The sequence below is a fragment of the Capricornis sumatraensis genome, chromosome 1, assembly GCF_032405125.1.
Source record: "Capricornis sumatraensis isolate serow.1 chromosome 1, serow.2, whole genome shotgun sequence".
In the NCBI taxonomy this organism is placed as follows: Eukaryota; Metazoa; Chordata; class Mammalia; order Artiodactyla; family Bovidae; genus Capricornis; species Capricornis sumatraensis.
Genome location: NC_091069.1, coordinates 144,152,146 through 144,168,511, shown reverse-complemented (window position 1 = coordinate 144,168,511; position 16,366 = coordinate 144,152,146). Strand labels below are relative to the sequence as shown.

General features: G+C 34.4%; 1 protein-coding gene across 1 annotated transcript in view; it reads right to left on the bottom strand.

Moving 5' to 3' along the window:
* EPHA3 (EPH receptor A3) overlaps positions 1–16,366 on the bottom strand; it is a 404,569-nt gene that overhangs the window by 25,380 nt on the left and 362,823 nt on the right. Inside the window, exons 12-13 of the mRNA XM_068987994.1 lie at positions 16,167–16,228; positions 14,091–14,300 (exon numbers count right to left, since the gene is read on the bottom strand). Coding sequence (XP_068844095.1) covers positions 14,091–14,300; positions 16,167–16,228 — 272 coding nt within the window. The remainder of the gene's footprint in view (positions 1–14,090; positions 14,301–16,166; positions 16,229–16,366) is intronic.

The following is a 16,366-nucleotide window of genomic DNA, read 5'->3' as shown; positions in this document are numbered from 1 at the left end:
TCAGGGTTGCCCATGATGTCTACCAGTACAGTAAAATCAAGTTGGAGAGATGGGGGCTGGATTATGAGAGCTTTGGGAGTTAGTGAGAAACACTATAGAGCTCAGTGTGCATTGGAGTAAAGATGATCCAGAACCAGAAAGCAAAATAGAAAACACTATGGAGAAGTCCTTCCGCTGTTCACCGGAAACTATCACAAAATTGTTTGCTAATTGGCTACACTCCAACACAAAATAAAAAGTTTTTTAAAAAGGGCTTATTTTCTTAGAAGTTGTCCCTTTATTTTCCATCTCACTTATACTCATTTATTCATTCTCATTTTTATAGTTTGTATTCTTTTCAACAAAAATGTAAAAGATCCTTTTTTATATTTGAATTTGGAGGGTTTTTTCCCCCGGGTCTAATATTGCCCTTCCTCTGCCAATACATTCAATGCTAATAATAATAATAACATTAAAAAAAGAAATTAACTTACTTGCACCTGCCAAGACCAAATTTGGTTTTTAAGGATTCAAGATTTCAAATACTATCCTATCATTTTGATAAAAACAGAACTACACATGTGACATTTAACTGAATCTATTCAGGATGCCAAAAGGAATTAAAGGGCATACATTCTTTCTCTTTTAAAGAACTCTGAGAATTAACAGAAGTCAAACAAATTGTATTCATGGGGCAAAGAAAAGATAATATTTAAAAATCTCAGCTGAAAGTCTTATCTTTGCTACAGACCCTTTGCCATTTCCTTTCCTTTGCCCAAAACAATTTACTAGTAGCACAAAAATTGCACTAAAGAAAGAAAGCTTTCCATGTTGAAAACTTTGTATCTATTAAGGAAATATAAGGAACAGATATGTATCACCTTATCAAGATCTCTTGGAATAAAAATACAGACATAAAGAAAAAAAATCCAAACCAATAGATTGATGACAACCATAAACAAGGTGTTTTAGACTGATTGGTTTTGCCCTGAAAATGAAATGATAATCATACATTCAAGATGCTCATCCTGCCCCTAGGCAGCCATTACTGGATGAAGAAGAGAATGAAGATGATTAAGGATTATTGATTAGCATTCAGGGACTTTTTGTCATTGGCAATAGATTTATAATGTACATAAAGCAACAAATAAAGTGTCTAATCTTTAATAGAGCACTCAGTAATTGTTTTGCCCTTTCTTCCATTCCAATTCCCTTCAAATGGCACACTTTTACAATTTGTTTAAAGAATTTGATAAATGAATATATGAAGGAAAACTTATTGCCAACTATTAATACAAACTATTCAAATTTATCATTTGTTTTTATTGTTGCTAAAAATACAACAGAGTAAGAAGAGTTTAATAAATTTTTTACTTTTTCCGTGATCAGTGAACAACCTGGCACTCTGTCTTCAAATGAGAGAAAAATAAGCCAACATATTCATAGTATACACTTAATTAGAAATCAAACTACAGGAGCAATTCTGAGCTCATAATATTGTAGAGTTTGAGGAAGGATGAGTGTCCTGTTATTACAAACTCTTTAAATTGAACATTGTAGTTTCAAATACTTTATAGTCAAGATTAGTAAAATATATTTGAATAGTAGCTTTTATCCTATGAAAGCGTGTTTGTTGCTTGGTCACGTCCAATTCTTTGTGACCGCATGTACAACAGCCTGCCAGGGTCCTCTGTCCGTGGTAGCCATTCCCTTCTCCAGAGAATCTTTCTGACCCAGGGATAGAACCCAGGTCTCCCTCACTGCAGGCAGATTCTTTACCATCTGAGCCACCAGGTAAGGCCTCTTGTCCCATATATTGCCATAAATAAATTGGGACCAAACTATCATTTGAAATCATAAACCTATGAAAAGTTGAACAGGTTATAAAGCTAAAGATAATAAGCATCAGGCACATGAGTCTGTGCTCACTGCTGAGAGCAACTATTTTAGATATTCTCTTGCAAATGTGCAAAACAGGCACTCAGTAAATGCTCATTGACTTGCATCGAACTCCCTTCTTCTTAAATACATGCTATTGTTTTTTCTTGGGAATCTTTTGCTCTGCCTGTTTTTTAAGAACTCGAAGACTTCTTGTTTGAACAGCCTATTCAAATGTGAATTTATTGGTGGAACATTTTAGAACCTTCTAGGCTAAGATGGTGACTCCATTTTCTGTGATCCTTCTACTACTTAATTACCCTGACTAGACCAGGATGCCTAAAGGAGTCACTGCCTTTCCTCCTTCCTCTCTGCATCCCCACAGCTTAAAACAAGAGTCTGACTTTTTAGCTCTCAGATTAGGATTAATTACTTTATGAATTTAGAGTAGCAGATTTTACTGGAGTCTGTGATAATTTTAAGAATTAAAAAAATAAGCAGTTCGTTTTAAGAAAATAATACATAAAATTCATTTTTTTCAGAACATATGTAAATATTAAGAGTGAGAAAATATATAACATAATAATAGTTTTTAAAAATTACACAATTTTTGGATGTACTCCTCTTTCCCTCATCTACAGTTTAGTAATGCTGTTAGTCTCATGATGACAGTAAATATAAGAATTGCTGAGCATCAATTTTTCACAGTATCTATAAAATTATTAAACTATTGTTAGGGGAAACACAGACTGAAATTGCTCACCCTGGCCCGGTACCACAGTAACCATTTGCCAGAGTTATTTTATGAGTAAGGTCCTGGTAAGGAACGTAGAACTAACAAGCAACCGCCAACTAAAAGAATTTGGGAAAGGTCAAAAGTTTCATGTGCCTTCTCAACTTTGAAGAATCCTCCTCACTCAAATTCATCTTGGTTGAGTGTGTCACCAGGAAGTATCCTGAGGCAGAATAATTGGCCAAACACAACCCAGAAGCTAACCCCGTCACCATAAAACCTGAGTGTGCAAGCCATATGGCAGAGCAGTCCTCACAGGTTCCCTCACCTTCCTGCTCCCCACTTGGGTGTCCCTTCCCAATAAAGTCTCTTGCTTTGTCAATATGTATGTCTCCTTGGCCAATTCATTTCTGAGTGTTAGACAAGAGCCTACTCTCCAGTCCTAGAAAGCGCCACCCTTCCTGCAATATTGTCTCACAGGATGTTGTATGGACTAAATATTTTAGAGTTTTCAGAATGTTATAAAGATTTTCATTTGATTCTATAAACTATACATCCTAGATCAACAGTCTCAATATTAATGTTGTAGCAATTTTTCCATCCTAAAAATATCACCAATAATTTAATAAGCATGTTTAATATATGCACATGATTATTATTTCATTCCTTTGTGGATGAGGCTAAGTAAAATCTTAAAACATGAAAATAATTATGCAAAAGATAGAATGCTGACTAAAAATATGCAACATATTTACCTGTAGGTGAATGATTATTTATGAGTTTATACCCATGGCATTTTAAAATTGAAATCAAAACATCAAAAGTAAAATGGTCATGTTTAATATTTAAAGCTTTGAGTGGAAAAAAAATTTTAACTTTCAACAGTTAGATCAAAAGCAACAGAGAATAAAATTTAACAAGAATAAAAAGATGTACTATTTGTTAAGCTATGTGTGATATATCAAAGTTCAACATTATAGGCGACCTGATGGCAGATGGCTAGTTGTTGCATAGTTTTTCACAAATGGCAGTGTATTCCACGTTATCCCCTGTAACCTGCAGTCTAGTGTGGACAGGAGAAGTTATAAAGTATCTGAGAGAGATATTTGATCCCAGCTTTCATTCTTTACACATTCTTTACACATGTTGGGTAACTTTAGATCAAAGTCTATATATAGGAGCAATTTTGACATTCTAGACCAGATGAATTCTTTGCTGTAGGGGCTGTCCTGTGTATTGTAGTATGTTTACTAGCATCCTTGACCTCTACTCACTAGATTACATCAGAATCTTTTCAATTGTGACAACCAAATGTCTTTCGAAATATCAAATATCCCCTGGAGAGCAAAACCATCCTTATTGGAATACTATTGTTTTAGATTATTTGTGACAAATCCGATCAACAAGGGAAAATGATTCAAATGAGATCCAGGATTTAACTGGATTTTATGTAGACCAAGTGATATCCTTTCTTTTTTTCTTTTTTTTAACCATTAGCACAACTTTCACAGATATTTTTACTCCTGTTCTAGTCCAGAAAAGGGCCAAGTGCGTCAAAGTTAACTTTCTGATATGTGGATCTTGGTAAATATAATAGCATCCCCTTGAGATTTTTCTATTTTCTTTTTTCTGTCTTGTTTCCATTCTTTAATTTTTTTGAAAAGAAGCTAATTTTCTATTGCTAGGAAAACATTTTAAGCATCAATTTCTTGTTAAATGGAGGCCTCAATAATGAAAAATTTTGGTAATAAATAAGTTTTTCCTACAAAAGCGAACACTATCCATGGCTACAAAACATAAATGCCATTGGCATAGTAAGACATTGGATAAAAGTCCTTGAGGGCTCAATTTGGTTCTGAAAAAGGGTTAAAGAAGAAGCTGCAGCCCATAAATTTTAATTTAGTCACACTTCATGATAACTCTCTCTGCCTTCAAGCTGAGCATCTGTAGATCTGAGACTATCAAAATAAATTTAATTTAACATACAAGAGTCTAACAAAATTTCCTATAAGTAATGCATTGCTGAATTTATTTATATTCCTGCTTCTGATTGGGCCACAATTCCTCTTCCTTAACCCCTCCCACTTCAACAAATTTAAGCTCACATTGTTTGACTTCTATTTTTTTCTTCTTTTTCACATTAAGAAATTGCCTTTTCAGTTTATACATGAAGGGAACATTTTACGTTTTTAGATGCTTACCAAACACATCCTTCAGTGAGCTATCCCCAAATTTGGATTTGATGAGACAAATGATGTCATCATTTGGCATACTGCCTTCCTGACACAGTAAAACTTTCTAATGCAACTGTTATTAATGAGCTAAAACTTTGAAATCAGTTGGCAATTTAGGTTTTGGTTGGTAAAATGCTACTAGGCATTCAGAAAAGTAAAGTGCCGGATAGTTTCTATAAAAGTAATTTATGAGGATGCACTTTTTCACAATATTTTAACAGATCATAAAATGAAACATTTACTTAAGGTGGTCTTTCTACCCACATGTAAGCTCCCCAGATATTTCTGAGTTTGAGAAAAGTCTCCAGTTGCCTGGAGCAAGCCCAGATGCATAGCATATGGACTGTGTATAAAACCTCAATTGCAGAGGAACCTCCAGTCCAAATTCAACAGAATTAGAAGTTAATGCTTGTTCCCCATATTTACAATACCAAACCCAGAGCCAGTTCCTGCCAGGCTGTTGTCTCATCTATGACAGTTAGTAACTGGGCCTGCAGGGGGACTTCTGGTCACTTGTTCCATTTGGATTCTTAAGTTTAGTAGGAATTAGGAGTTGTCATTTCTAGGCTTAGCTTTGACCATATTATCTAATTTTTGTTAAGTGTCTTAGCCTCTCCTTGCAGATATCTCATCATTCCTAAACCAAGGTTCATGGAAAACATAAAACTTGACTCTATAAAGTTCTGTCTCTAGGAGCTATGCTAACTTATAGACTTTTGCTTTTCAACTTTCAAATTTCCATCTAAGGATGGTGACATTTTTAAAATTAATTAATTTGGACTCTTAAAGATGATCTTAACTTTGGACTAAATTGCATACCTATTGGCTGTAATATCTGAATTTGCTTTCATTGAATGTTTACAGAAAAGTAAAGAAGAATAAAGTGATACAGGTAAAGATACTAAGGATGATCTGGGCAGAGGCATTATATAATTGCTGAACTCGAATATAGAATTAAAGTAGTCCAAAACCTTGTTCATTTTGTCCAGAAACAGCAGTTAGAATAGGATTCATGCAGTAAACCTGTTCTTTGAAGATCTGCAATTTGGTTCTCTCAGTTTAATGAATTTAGACAGTTTAAATGAGACATTTGGCTAAAAGCCCTGAATTTTTCAGATGCTTAACTGAAGTCAGCTCATTCACTGTGGGCTAGGGGGCTTCAAGTCTTGATTTCTAAAGAAAAGGAATGTAATTGCTGAAATCTTTGGACATTGAAGCCTAGAATCTTATGTCAGCCCCAATTTTTCTCTAATTATATACACAAATCTCTCCTTACTGGTTTAGGAAATGCTTGGCTGCTCCATATTTCATATGCTTGTCTGTGAGCTCTCTCAGGTCATACCTAGAGTGACAAAGGACTTTACAGAGTTTATCTTAGTAAACCCCGAGTAATTGAGTGTTTAACCTGGAGGCGAATATTGGCTTCTCAGGTTAGAATTGGAACTACAGAGATAAATCATTTATTGTCAGGAAGTAAACTTCATTCACTGCAGACAACAGGAGACAACAAGGTGAAGGGCAATCCAAGAAGACTCTCAGGGGAAGCATCTGTTTGAATTCCCAGTAGTTCAAATCTAAAAGCCATTGAGAGAATTGTTCCAGCAGATGTTGATTGCCACCAGAGATCAGAGACAGATGATCTCTCAGGTAGGAAAAATCAAGACTATGAACTTTTGAAATTTTTCAATATTATGTGAGATGCTCAAGAATTTCTTAAAAGTATTCACCTTGCATTCTATTAACAAGTAACTCTATTCCAGGAAATAAAGTATAAACAAATAACTTTTTTGTTACTTTCAGACTCACATAATACAATATAAAATTAGGTTATCTGATGTATATATTCAACATAGCAATAAAAAATTGGGGGATAAGACTAAATATACATCCTAATATGGATACAGGTCTTTTCAATGTTCAAAGAGATTTTAAATGTTACACTGTGTGTTTTATATCTACTGAATTCCTACTTTATTTATTAAAGGTTATAGAAATTCATTTGAAAGTGGTTTTTAACACTTGGAACACAATTTTCAAAAAAAGCCATATTAATAGGAAAACAAGTCAGAAAGACTTATTCAATATACTAGGAATACTGCATATTTACAATAAAAATAAGGAAACAGAAGTATTAAATTCATTCTATTAGAAATCAATGAAAAAAGTACATAACTTTAGCAAGCTTGCTTCCTTGGTTTTATTAATATTGATAACTAAAAAATTAAAGATAGTTTGAGAATCTCATTATCTGCTGAGACAATTCTGACAAGACATCAAGACAATGGTTCCCTTGTACATCTATGTTTGGTATAGATTGCTTGAAATATGTGGGCAGTTCCAGAGCAATGGCTAGCAAATGAAAGGGAAAAAATAATGGGAGTGGACTTGAACCATGGCATATACAACTATGACTGAAAAAGAGTCATAGGACAGGAATGAGTCTAATTATTAGCCATTCCACACATCAAGTGATAGGACTGGCTTGGGACAAACACGACTTCTATTCCTCCCTATGCCAAAGTAGTTGGGGCTGGTCACTGCCGTCAGCATTTATGGGAAAAGCCTCAGGCAATGTGCCATCACAAATCTGAAAATAGGGGATATTCACAAATCAACTGGAAAAGTTTTAGAAACGAATTTTTACTAAGCTTCCAGAGCTCACCAACACTACAGACCGGCTCAATCATTATTCACTTGTTTTTTAGTCTGAGTTATATCATTAATCTGATTACTTAATTTGTCTTGCAAAGTGAGCTTGTTGGAATTAGAGAAATTATTAAAATTATTTCATTAAACTGAAAAGTAGTTAGGTCAAAATGAATCTCGCCTAGTAACCTCAATATTAGATCATTTTCTCCTTTACTCTCATCAATTTTCTGTCCTGTCATTTTATCAGAGAAACTCTCTGTCTAAAGCAGCAGCTCCTCCGTACTGTCCACATTCCTCAAGCAAGATGCCTTGCTAAATCTTTACCTGTTTTTTTATTAAGTGAAATTCCACACTACAATGTAAGCTCATGAAGTCAGGGCTTTGCTTTCAACTTTGGATCCTCAGGTCTTCAAACAGTTCCTAGTATGTTATATAGGCACTCAAATAATTGTTGAATGAATGAATGATGCATTATAGAGAAAACAGTTCCTACTAGAGACTATGTGTATTTACATAGAACCTCCTCACTCCTGTGTGCCACTCCAAAATCATAGTTGTGATTTTTCTTCACATAAATCTGGATGGATTATTTTCACATATGGAAATGGTTGCACTACCCATCTGTCTGAAAGGAGTGGCTAGAAAGTGTCAGTTCATTAAACTTTGATGTAACATTAACTGAGGTTATAAAACCTTCCAGAGTTTTCTGATTTTTGAGTATATAGCATTTACTTTGTGAAGCTACATAAAACATAAGCTATGTACTGATCTTAAGAGAGTAAAAAATATCTACATTATTTGAGCCCATGCTTATATTGTATTACTATATGAAGGACACTGATTAGATATTCAGTTATTTTTTCATTCATATATAAATTACACATGACTTATATTACCTATCAACATAATTATCTTTTTATTGCACAAAAGTTTTTAGTCCTTGAGAATTCTACAGAACTAAAGCTCATGTTTTCTAGTATTTATATTTGTAATATTGAATATTATATTCAAATAGGGTTATCCTGAACCAGAGTATTCAACCACTTAGCTTTTAATCATTCATTTTAGCCACTTTTTTCTGTTTTGTTTTGCAAATAAAATTACATAAGACAAAGTGGTAGTAGAATATTTCTGGCATTAACTTGGCAGAGTCACAGAGAAAAAAATATAGAATAAATTATTACATAAAATAAGATTCCTTAACACACAATGCCTGAGATAAGTTTTCATTTGGTTTTATCTTCTAAAAATTAAATAGGTGTTAATTTGCCATGGGCAATGTGACACAAGACAAAACTTTTCATTCAATATAATAATCCACTTGGTAATTATTCAGTATCCATGTCTACAACATAAATAAAAAGAAAAAAACTAATTAATGAAGGATATAACCAAGAACACATCATTTGGTTTTCTCACATTTCCCAAGTCAGACTATATGGTAATTATACCACTAAAATGAATTTGGGGACTTAAGAACTGGATTGACTTTACATGTCACAGTTTATAAATTAGATAAAAGTCTATATTTTCCCTAACTTAATCCTGCTTAAAACAGCAAATTGAACACTATTATCTTGGAATTTTGTATCCCATCAATTTAACATAAAAATATAATACATGTGTGCATTTAAAGTGCACACATATATGATATATGTGTAATATTTAAAGTGAAATTTCACATGAAAAAGATTAAAAATTATTCATTCAATAAGTCTCACCAATAACACCCCACTTCTGATATTATAAAAAGAGCAATTATTAGTTCAGTGCAAAAAGTAGGAAAATGCATAATTATACTCTGAAAGTTACATGATGTGTAACTAAAGAGAGGCGATTCATTTTTCATTTGTTTTTCTCAGTAACAAAAACTTTGATGTTTTAAATTTGTAGAGCTAAATACTCAAATCATATTCATTCCAAGTAAAATCCAGGTCTTTTAAGATGGTTTGCGACCTTAGGTATGCAACCATAGATAAGCTTCGAGACATTTCTTCAAAACATGCTGTAGCATTTAATACTATATCATAAGTTAGATGTTATATCATTTAACAACCACTCAAATATTTACTTACTTTTTAAGGTGCTACTTTCCTCATAAAGAATCTATAACAGTGGTTCTCAAAGTGTTATCCAAGAATTTCTGGGTATCCTCAAGAGCATTTCAGGGGGTCTGCAAACTGAACTATTTTCATTGTAATATTAAAACTTTATGTCTTTCTTAGTCTCATATCTCATGAATATACAGTCAAATTTTTTAAGGGTTACAGGATGCACAATAATATTGTAAAATAAAAGTGTCTGTGTTTGGAATTTGCGCATAAGTCAGTAGTGAGAAATAAAGAGAAATAACTAGAAGTGTGTATTTAAAAAAATGTCCAATTTCCTACCCAATATTCTTATGGAAAAGATAAACACACATAAAAGTGTATATTATTATCTCAGCTGACCCTTTCCTTTAAGCATACTATTGAGGATACAAGGAAGGAAAACTCAGGATATACTTAAGGCAGTATCAAAAGCAGCAATATCAAATGTCTGATACATTTTTTTAAGTTGTGAAACGAAGGGCTTTCTCAGCTTCTCAGATATTCCCTCGTGTGTGTGTGTGTGTGTGTGTGTGTGCGTGTGCGTGTGTGTGCGCGTGTGCTCAGTTGTGTCCGACTCTTTGCAACCACATGGACTGTAGCCTTCCAGGCTCCTCTGTCCATGGGATCAGGCAAGAATACTGGAGTGGGGTGCCATTTCCTTCTCCAGGGGTTCTTCCTGACCCAGGGATCGACCCTGCATCTCCTGCACTGGCGGGCATATTCCTTACCAGTGAGCCACTGGGGAAGCCTAAGTTTAAGAATCTTTAAATACAGAATTAGTGGATATAATTTCTATTTCTCTTTACAAAGACTTTTTGAAAATGAGACCAGCACACACCCTACATCCATTCAGTGTCATTGAATCTAATGTCTCAAAGATTTCTTAGTGCAATTACAATCTCTACCTAAAGGCAATAATTTTCAGAGAAGCAGTCGAAAGGTTTACTGCGCTGAGGCACCGAATGCTTATTCCTGAAATGTGTTAAGTGTGACTAAAGTAACGTGACTGGTAAAAAAGATTAACAAGAATGTGTTTATCCAAAAAGAATGCCTTGGCACACTATTTTAAACGGTGAACTTGTTTTTCTGAAATAACCGTAATCATAGCATGCTAAATCTAATAAATATGGCAGATGTCTAAGCTGAATAACACTGTTTTCGGTTAGAAAAAAAATAGACTTTACAAGAGAGTACTATTTTCCTTATTTATTAACTCTTAGCTTACTGAAACCACAGATTTTATCTTAGTCAAGTCTGCTTCCCAAAATACTATATGCTTAAAGAATTTTGAGTGATAGTACAATTTACACTCTAGTTATAAAGATAATTTCAAAGGAGAAAATCCTCAAACATTTTGGCCAATAGCAGTCTTCCTGCAGTAAGTACACACTCCTAAAAAGACAGCTTAGTATGACAACACTCATTTACTTGCTTCAGTGTATTTGTTGAAAAAACAATATAGCAGTCCTATTACTTTATAATCATACTTCATATTTTACATAAATTATAAAATTATTTTACTGAACAACGCTTATTATGGGAAATTAAACCAAAGATGTCCAAATGATTCCAGAAATGCAGATGCAAATTACAGCTTCTCAGAGGGAAGTCGGAACCACCACAGATATTTTGAGGAGTTTCAAGAAAACACAAGGATGAACACTGAAGAACTCTACGTAACCATTTATTGGTAGTGAATTGAGCCCATTTGGATGATGTGATTTTGAAGAATCTTCTGGGCATGAAGCATCAATGCAAAGATCCTGCTGCATTTTTATTTCACAAATACTAGGGAGGAACTTTGACACAGCAACACTGTCCTTTTACTAAGTTTGAAGAAGTGACCTTGAGGACCCCTTGGTTCTGAAAAAGTAACAATCAGTAGAAATAAAGCTCTGAAAGTTGACAAGATGTAGTCTGCAGAGAGCAGATGATTTAGATTTGAATGAATCTTTCAAGTTTCTACGAGAGAAATTATTTCCTGGAGTATCCTGGTGCAAGACTTCAGAACCAACCACCCCAAAATATTTCACTTTGGGATGTGAATGTTTTTGAGCCAAAGGCAATCAAGGCCTTTCCAGTTCAAGAGAACCTTCTGCCTCTCACCTGAGTGAGTGAGTGAAAGTCACTCAGTTGCATCCGATTCTGCGACCCCATGGACTATACAGTCCATAGAATTCTTCAGGCCAGAATACTGGAGGGGGTTACCCTTCCCTTCTCCAGTGGATCTTCCCAACCCAGGGATCGAACCCCGGTCTCCCACATTGTGGGTGGATTTTTTTATCAGATGAGCCCCCAGGGAAGCCCCTTAGCTACCCAAAATAATTTATATCAGGGGGAGAGTCCTTTCTTTGAAGGAGATTTGTTAGCAGACATAAATTTTATCTGCATGGCCCATATGTATGGCAGAGAAAACATCTAGTTGCCCAGCATCTACTCTTCTTAACCTTGTGAATTACTGTTCTTCCCTTTGAAGTTCCAGGCTGTCCTTAGCTCAAGGAGGCATATATACCTCATTGTACCTTTCTGTCTTTGACCCTCTCATATATGGGGGATTCCCATGCATATGAAATTAAATTTGTTATTCTCTGGTTAATCTGTCTCATGTTGATTTGATTACTAGACCAGCTAAAAGAAGCTTTGAAGGGTAAGAAAAATTCTTTCTCCCTAACACTGGAAATCAAGACTAGTATTGAGAATAAGAATGCTCTTATTTAAAAATGGGATATGGAATACAGTTTAGAACCTAAATGAATTACCAGAAAATAGAACATCTGACAAAGGCTTTTATTCACAAATAGCTTTTATTAGAACTGGAAAAATGTTCTGGATAAGGAGATTTTTGTAATTGGGATAATGCCAGCGAGAATGATACTTTTCATGGAGTATGTTAAAAGCTCATATAGTATCAGAAGATTATGAGGGGTATCTGTAGAAGGCACAGTTATTGTTGTTGTTTAGTCGCTAAGTCAGATTTGACTCTTTTGCCACCCCATAGTCTCTAGCCCACCAGGGCTAAATCTCTGTCTGTGAGATTTCCCAGGCAAGAACACTAGAGTGGGTTGCCATTTCCTTCTCCAGGGGGTCTTCCTGGCCCAGGGATCGAACCCGCATCTCTTGCACTGGCAGGTGGATTCTTTACCACTAAGATGTCAGGGAAGCCCAGAATGCAGAGTAGCAGCGAGTAAAATAAAAACCATTTTCCCCTGGATAGCAAATATATTATTGTTCCCTGCATATGTTGTCCCCTATAAGAATTATTTAGTCACAAAAATGCCTTGCTGCAGCATGTTGGCTAATTAATTTTTCTGGTCAAAGAAGGAGCACTAAAAGACACTATTAAGATACTTACACCCCCAAAATGTGTAATTTTTTCACATTGTCAGAGCTGTGCAGAAGTCACTGTTCTAAACTCAAATCAACTAGCTGCAAGATATAAAATTTTCTTACATTTCTCTTGCTCTTAATCTAATGAAGTAAGAACAGCAACATTTTTATGCAGAGTACAGTTTCTAAAAACACAGATTCATGAACAAAGGTAATCTACTACAGAGCATAACTGAACATGGGAAATACAAACAAGGGTGGAAGCTATTAGGAGAGTTCTAACTTCTGAATCAACACATCTAGGGACATATCTGGGGCTCTCAGCTTCTTTCTGTGGTTCTATCACTGTAGTTTTACTTGTAGATGAAATTCAATCTTGCATATTGAAAACTCTTTCTTAGAGTGACATATAGTTGCCATATGACATCCTTAAATATTAATAGCTATTGAGATTCATGACGCCTGAAAAGAATGAAAATTTTCTGTTTGTTTGTTTAATCAGGGATAAACTTCTAGAATTAAGAAGAAAACGGCAGAAGTTGACTGTCTTTTTTTAAAAAAACCTCTCATTCTCATGGCTAATGAAGATTTTGGTACAATAATTGCCTAACTGCTTTTCATGTAGCTTGTTGTCACTTTTTATTTTCATATATAAAGACAACCACGATGAAAAGATGAGTAAATAAGATTTAGATGCATGAGAATCTTGCTGCCTTTTTGCAGAAAATCATTAAACCAACATATGAAATTTCAGAATTAATGTCATTACTCACTTAATGGACAGTGACCATCTATTTTCCCAGAATAAGTAACAATATTTTATTTTTAAAGGATAAATCTCATGTGAGGGAAGATACAGTTGACAAAGGAATTCCCCTGTGGCTCAGGGGTAAAGAATTTGCTAGCAATGCAGGAGATGCTGCAGACGTGGGTTCTATCCCTGGGTCGGGAAGATCCCTTGGAGCAGGGCATGGCAACCCACTTCAGGATTCTTCCCTGGAGGGTCCCAGGGATAGAGGAGCCTGGCTGGCTACAGTCCATGGGTTTGCAAAGAGTCTAACACTACTGAAATGACTGAGCAGGCATGCAGGCACACATAGTTGACAAAGCATTTTGGGATGTGACTTCTATTTATTTGTTAGTCAACATAATGCAAGTTGTTAAATATAAAAGAATAAAAAAAGAAAACAAGTTACTCACTCTTGTTGTGTAAGCAGCTTCTGGGTCATCTTCTAGAACCCGTGAAAGTCCAAAATCAGAAACCTTACACACCAAGTTACTGTTGATCAAGATGTTGCGGGCAGCAAGGTCTCGGTGAACATAGCCCATGTCTGAGAGATACTTCATGCCAGATGCTATGCCTCGAAGCATCCCTACCAGCTGGATGACCGTAAACTGGGCATCATGTTTCTGAGAAATAGTTCAAATGTACAGTTAAGACTTGTTGCTATTTCCTAAGCCATATTTTGATTACATTTTCATTTACTGAATTACAGAGCCTATACATCCTGCTTTTAAGTACACAAGCCTAACAAGATATACAAGAGTAAAGCAAAACAGTATAGTAGCTATAACACTTTGTAGCAAGAAGTTGCCTAATATTCTTTAATTTCAGGTTCAAAACCAGAACTTTGCTGGTCTTTTGAGGAGACAAACTCCTCAGAAACTTTAAGGCCAAGAATAATGAAATAAAATGGATCGTCTGGCTGTTTCTCGTGTTTATTGGCTTGATTGAATGTTTATTCTTTCTGTTTTCATGTGTTTTGTTAATTACTTCAAATAAGGCGGCTTCCCTGGGGGCTCAGAGGTTAAAGCGTCTGCCTCTAATGCAGGAGACCTGGGTTTGATCCCTGGGTCGGGAAGATCCCCTGGAGAAGGAAATGGCAACCCACTCTAGTATTCTTGCCTGGAGAATCCCATGGACAGAGAAGCCTGGAGAGCTACAGTCCATGGGGTCGCAAAGAGTCGGACACGACTGAGCGACTTCACTTCACTTCACTTTCATGTGTTTTTTTAATTACTTCAAATAAGGTAACTTTAAATCTTTCATCATAAAAAATAGTTGAAAATTAGTCAAAAAATATTTACTGAGTATATGTTTTTCTACCCAACCTTGAGTTTTAGGTCATAAAATTGAAAGCAATAGGAGATAAATTCAGAGTACTAGATTTAGAAAAGTTTCTAATCTGTCTGGATTAAAATAGAACTATACAGTGTAGACAATAGATAGATGATAGCTAGATAGAGGCATGCATATATACATACATATATAAAAATTTAATGTCTAGTAATATTTCAGCAAATAATGATTTAAAAGGAATATTTATTATACTTTAAAAGAATACTTATTAAATATTTTAATTACCTGAGTTGTAAAATGTTTGGTTTTGAAATATGTCTGTGAAAATAATTGCTACTAAAATCTTTATTTGCCTCACAAGTATTAAAATAAAGAATATAATTTCTCATTCATACAAAAATTAGAATTTTCTCCATGATTATGAATTATAGTTCATGTTTTATCTACCTACCTACCTATCTATCTATCTATCCTTATCTACATAGAGCTGAAAGAACCCTGAGAATAGGGTCTATGTCTTGATTTTTTATTTTTTTTAATCCTTGTAGTGACTGATGATTGACAGTGTCTTGTATTCCACATAACTTCTGAATTTCTTTGAATATAATATGTGTTGAAATTATTAAAACAATTTTTATAAATATAAACAGCTGAAATGTATATGTACATATGTTATACATGTATATACGTATGTATATAAGTTAAGGAATGATATCTCTGGATTGAGAATCCTTAGGCATTATATCACATGCTTAGCTTCTGAGAGGACAGTACTATGTAAGAGAGAGAAGGTGTTTTGTCTTAGAGTCGATGGAGGTTGCTTTAAATAAAGAAATGAGTGTTTCTGTCTTATACCAATTTTATTTACGTCTCACTTTAGAACCTTTAAATTTTTGTTTTAACTAATGTGAATCTTGTCTGAATAAAAAAAAACACTGAAGAAAATTACACAAACTTATTTTAAAAATATAAACCATCAACATTTGGATGCTACCAGATAAAGATGTAATTTTACAATCTTCTTTTTACTATTTAGTCCCAACAAAGTCAGTTTTCTTACAACTTTGATTATCTAACAAGCATCATAATAGAGGTTGTCACTATCATTTTCAGCAATTTATTCCATATTTATATATGTTTGTACATAGATAAAGATAAGGTGGAGTTATGTAAATGTATATAAAATATCTACTTACACGTAAGAAACTGTCCAAGGAACCATTCTCCATGTATTCTGTGACGATCATAACAGGTTTACCTAGGTTTAGATAAATAATAAATGCATAATCATCAGTAAAGTTCAACAAATATCATGCAATGAACACACATAATACATTTTGATATACCTGATTAATTAAAAAACATAAATTTTTCTCTGTCCTCCAAAATTTGCAAA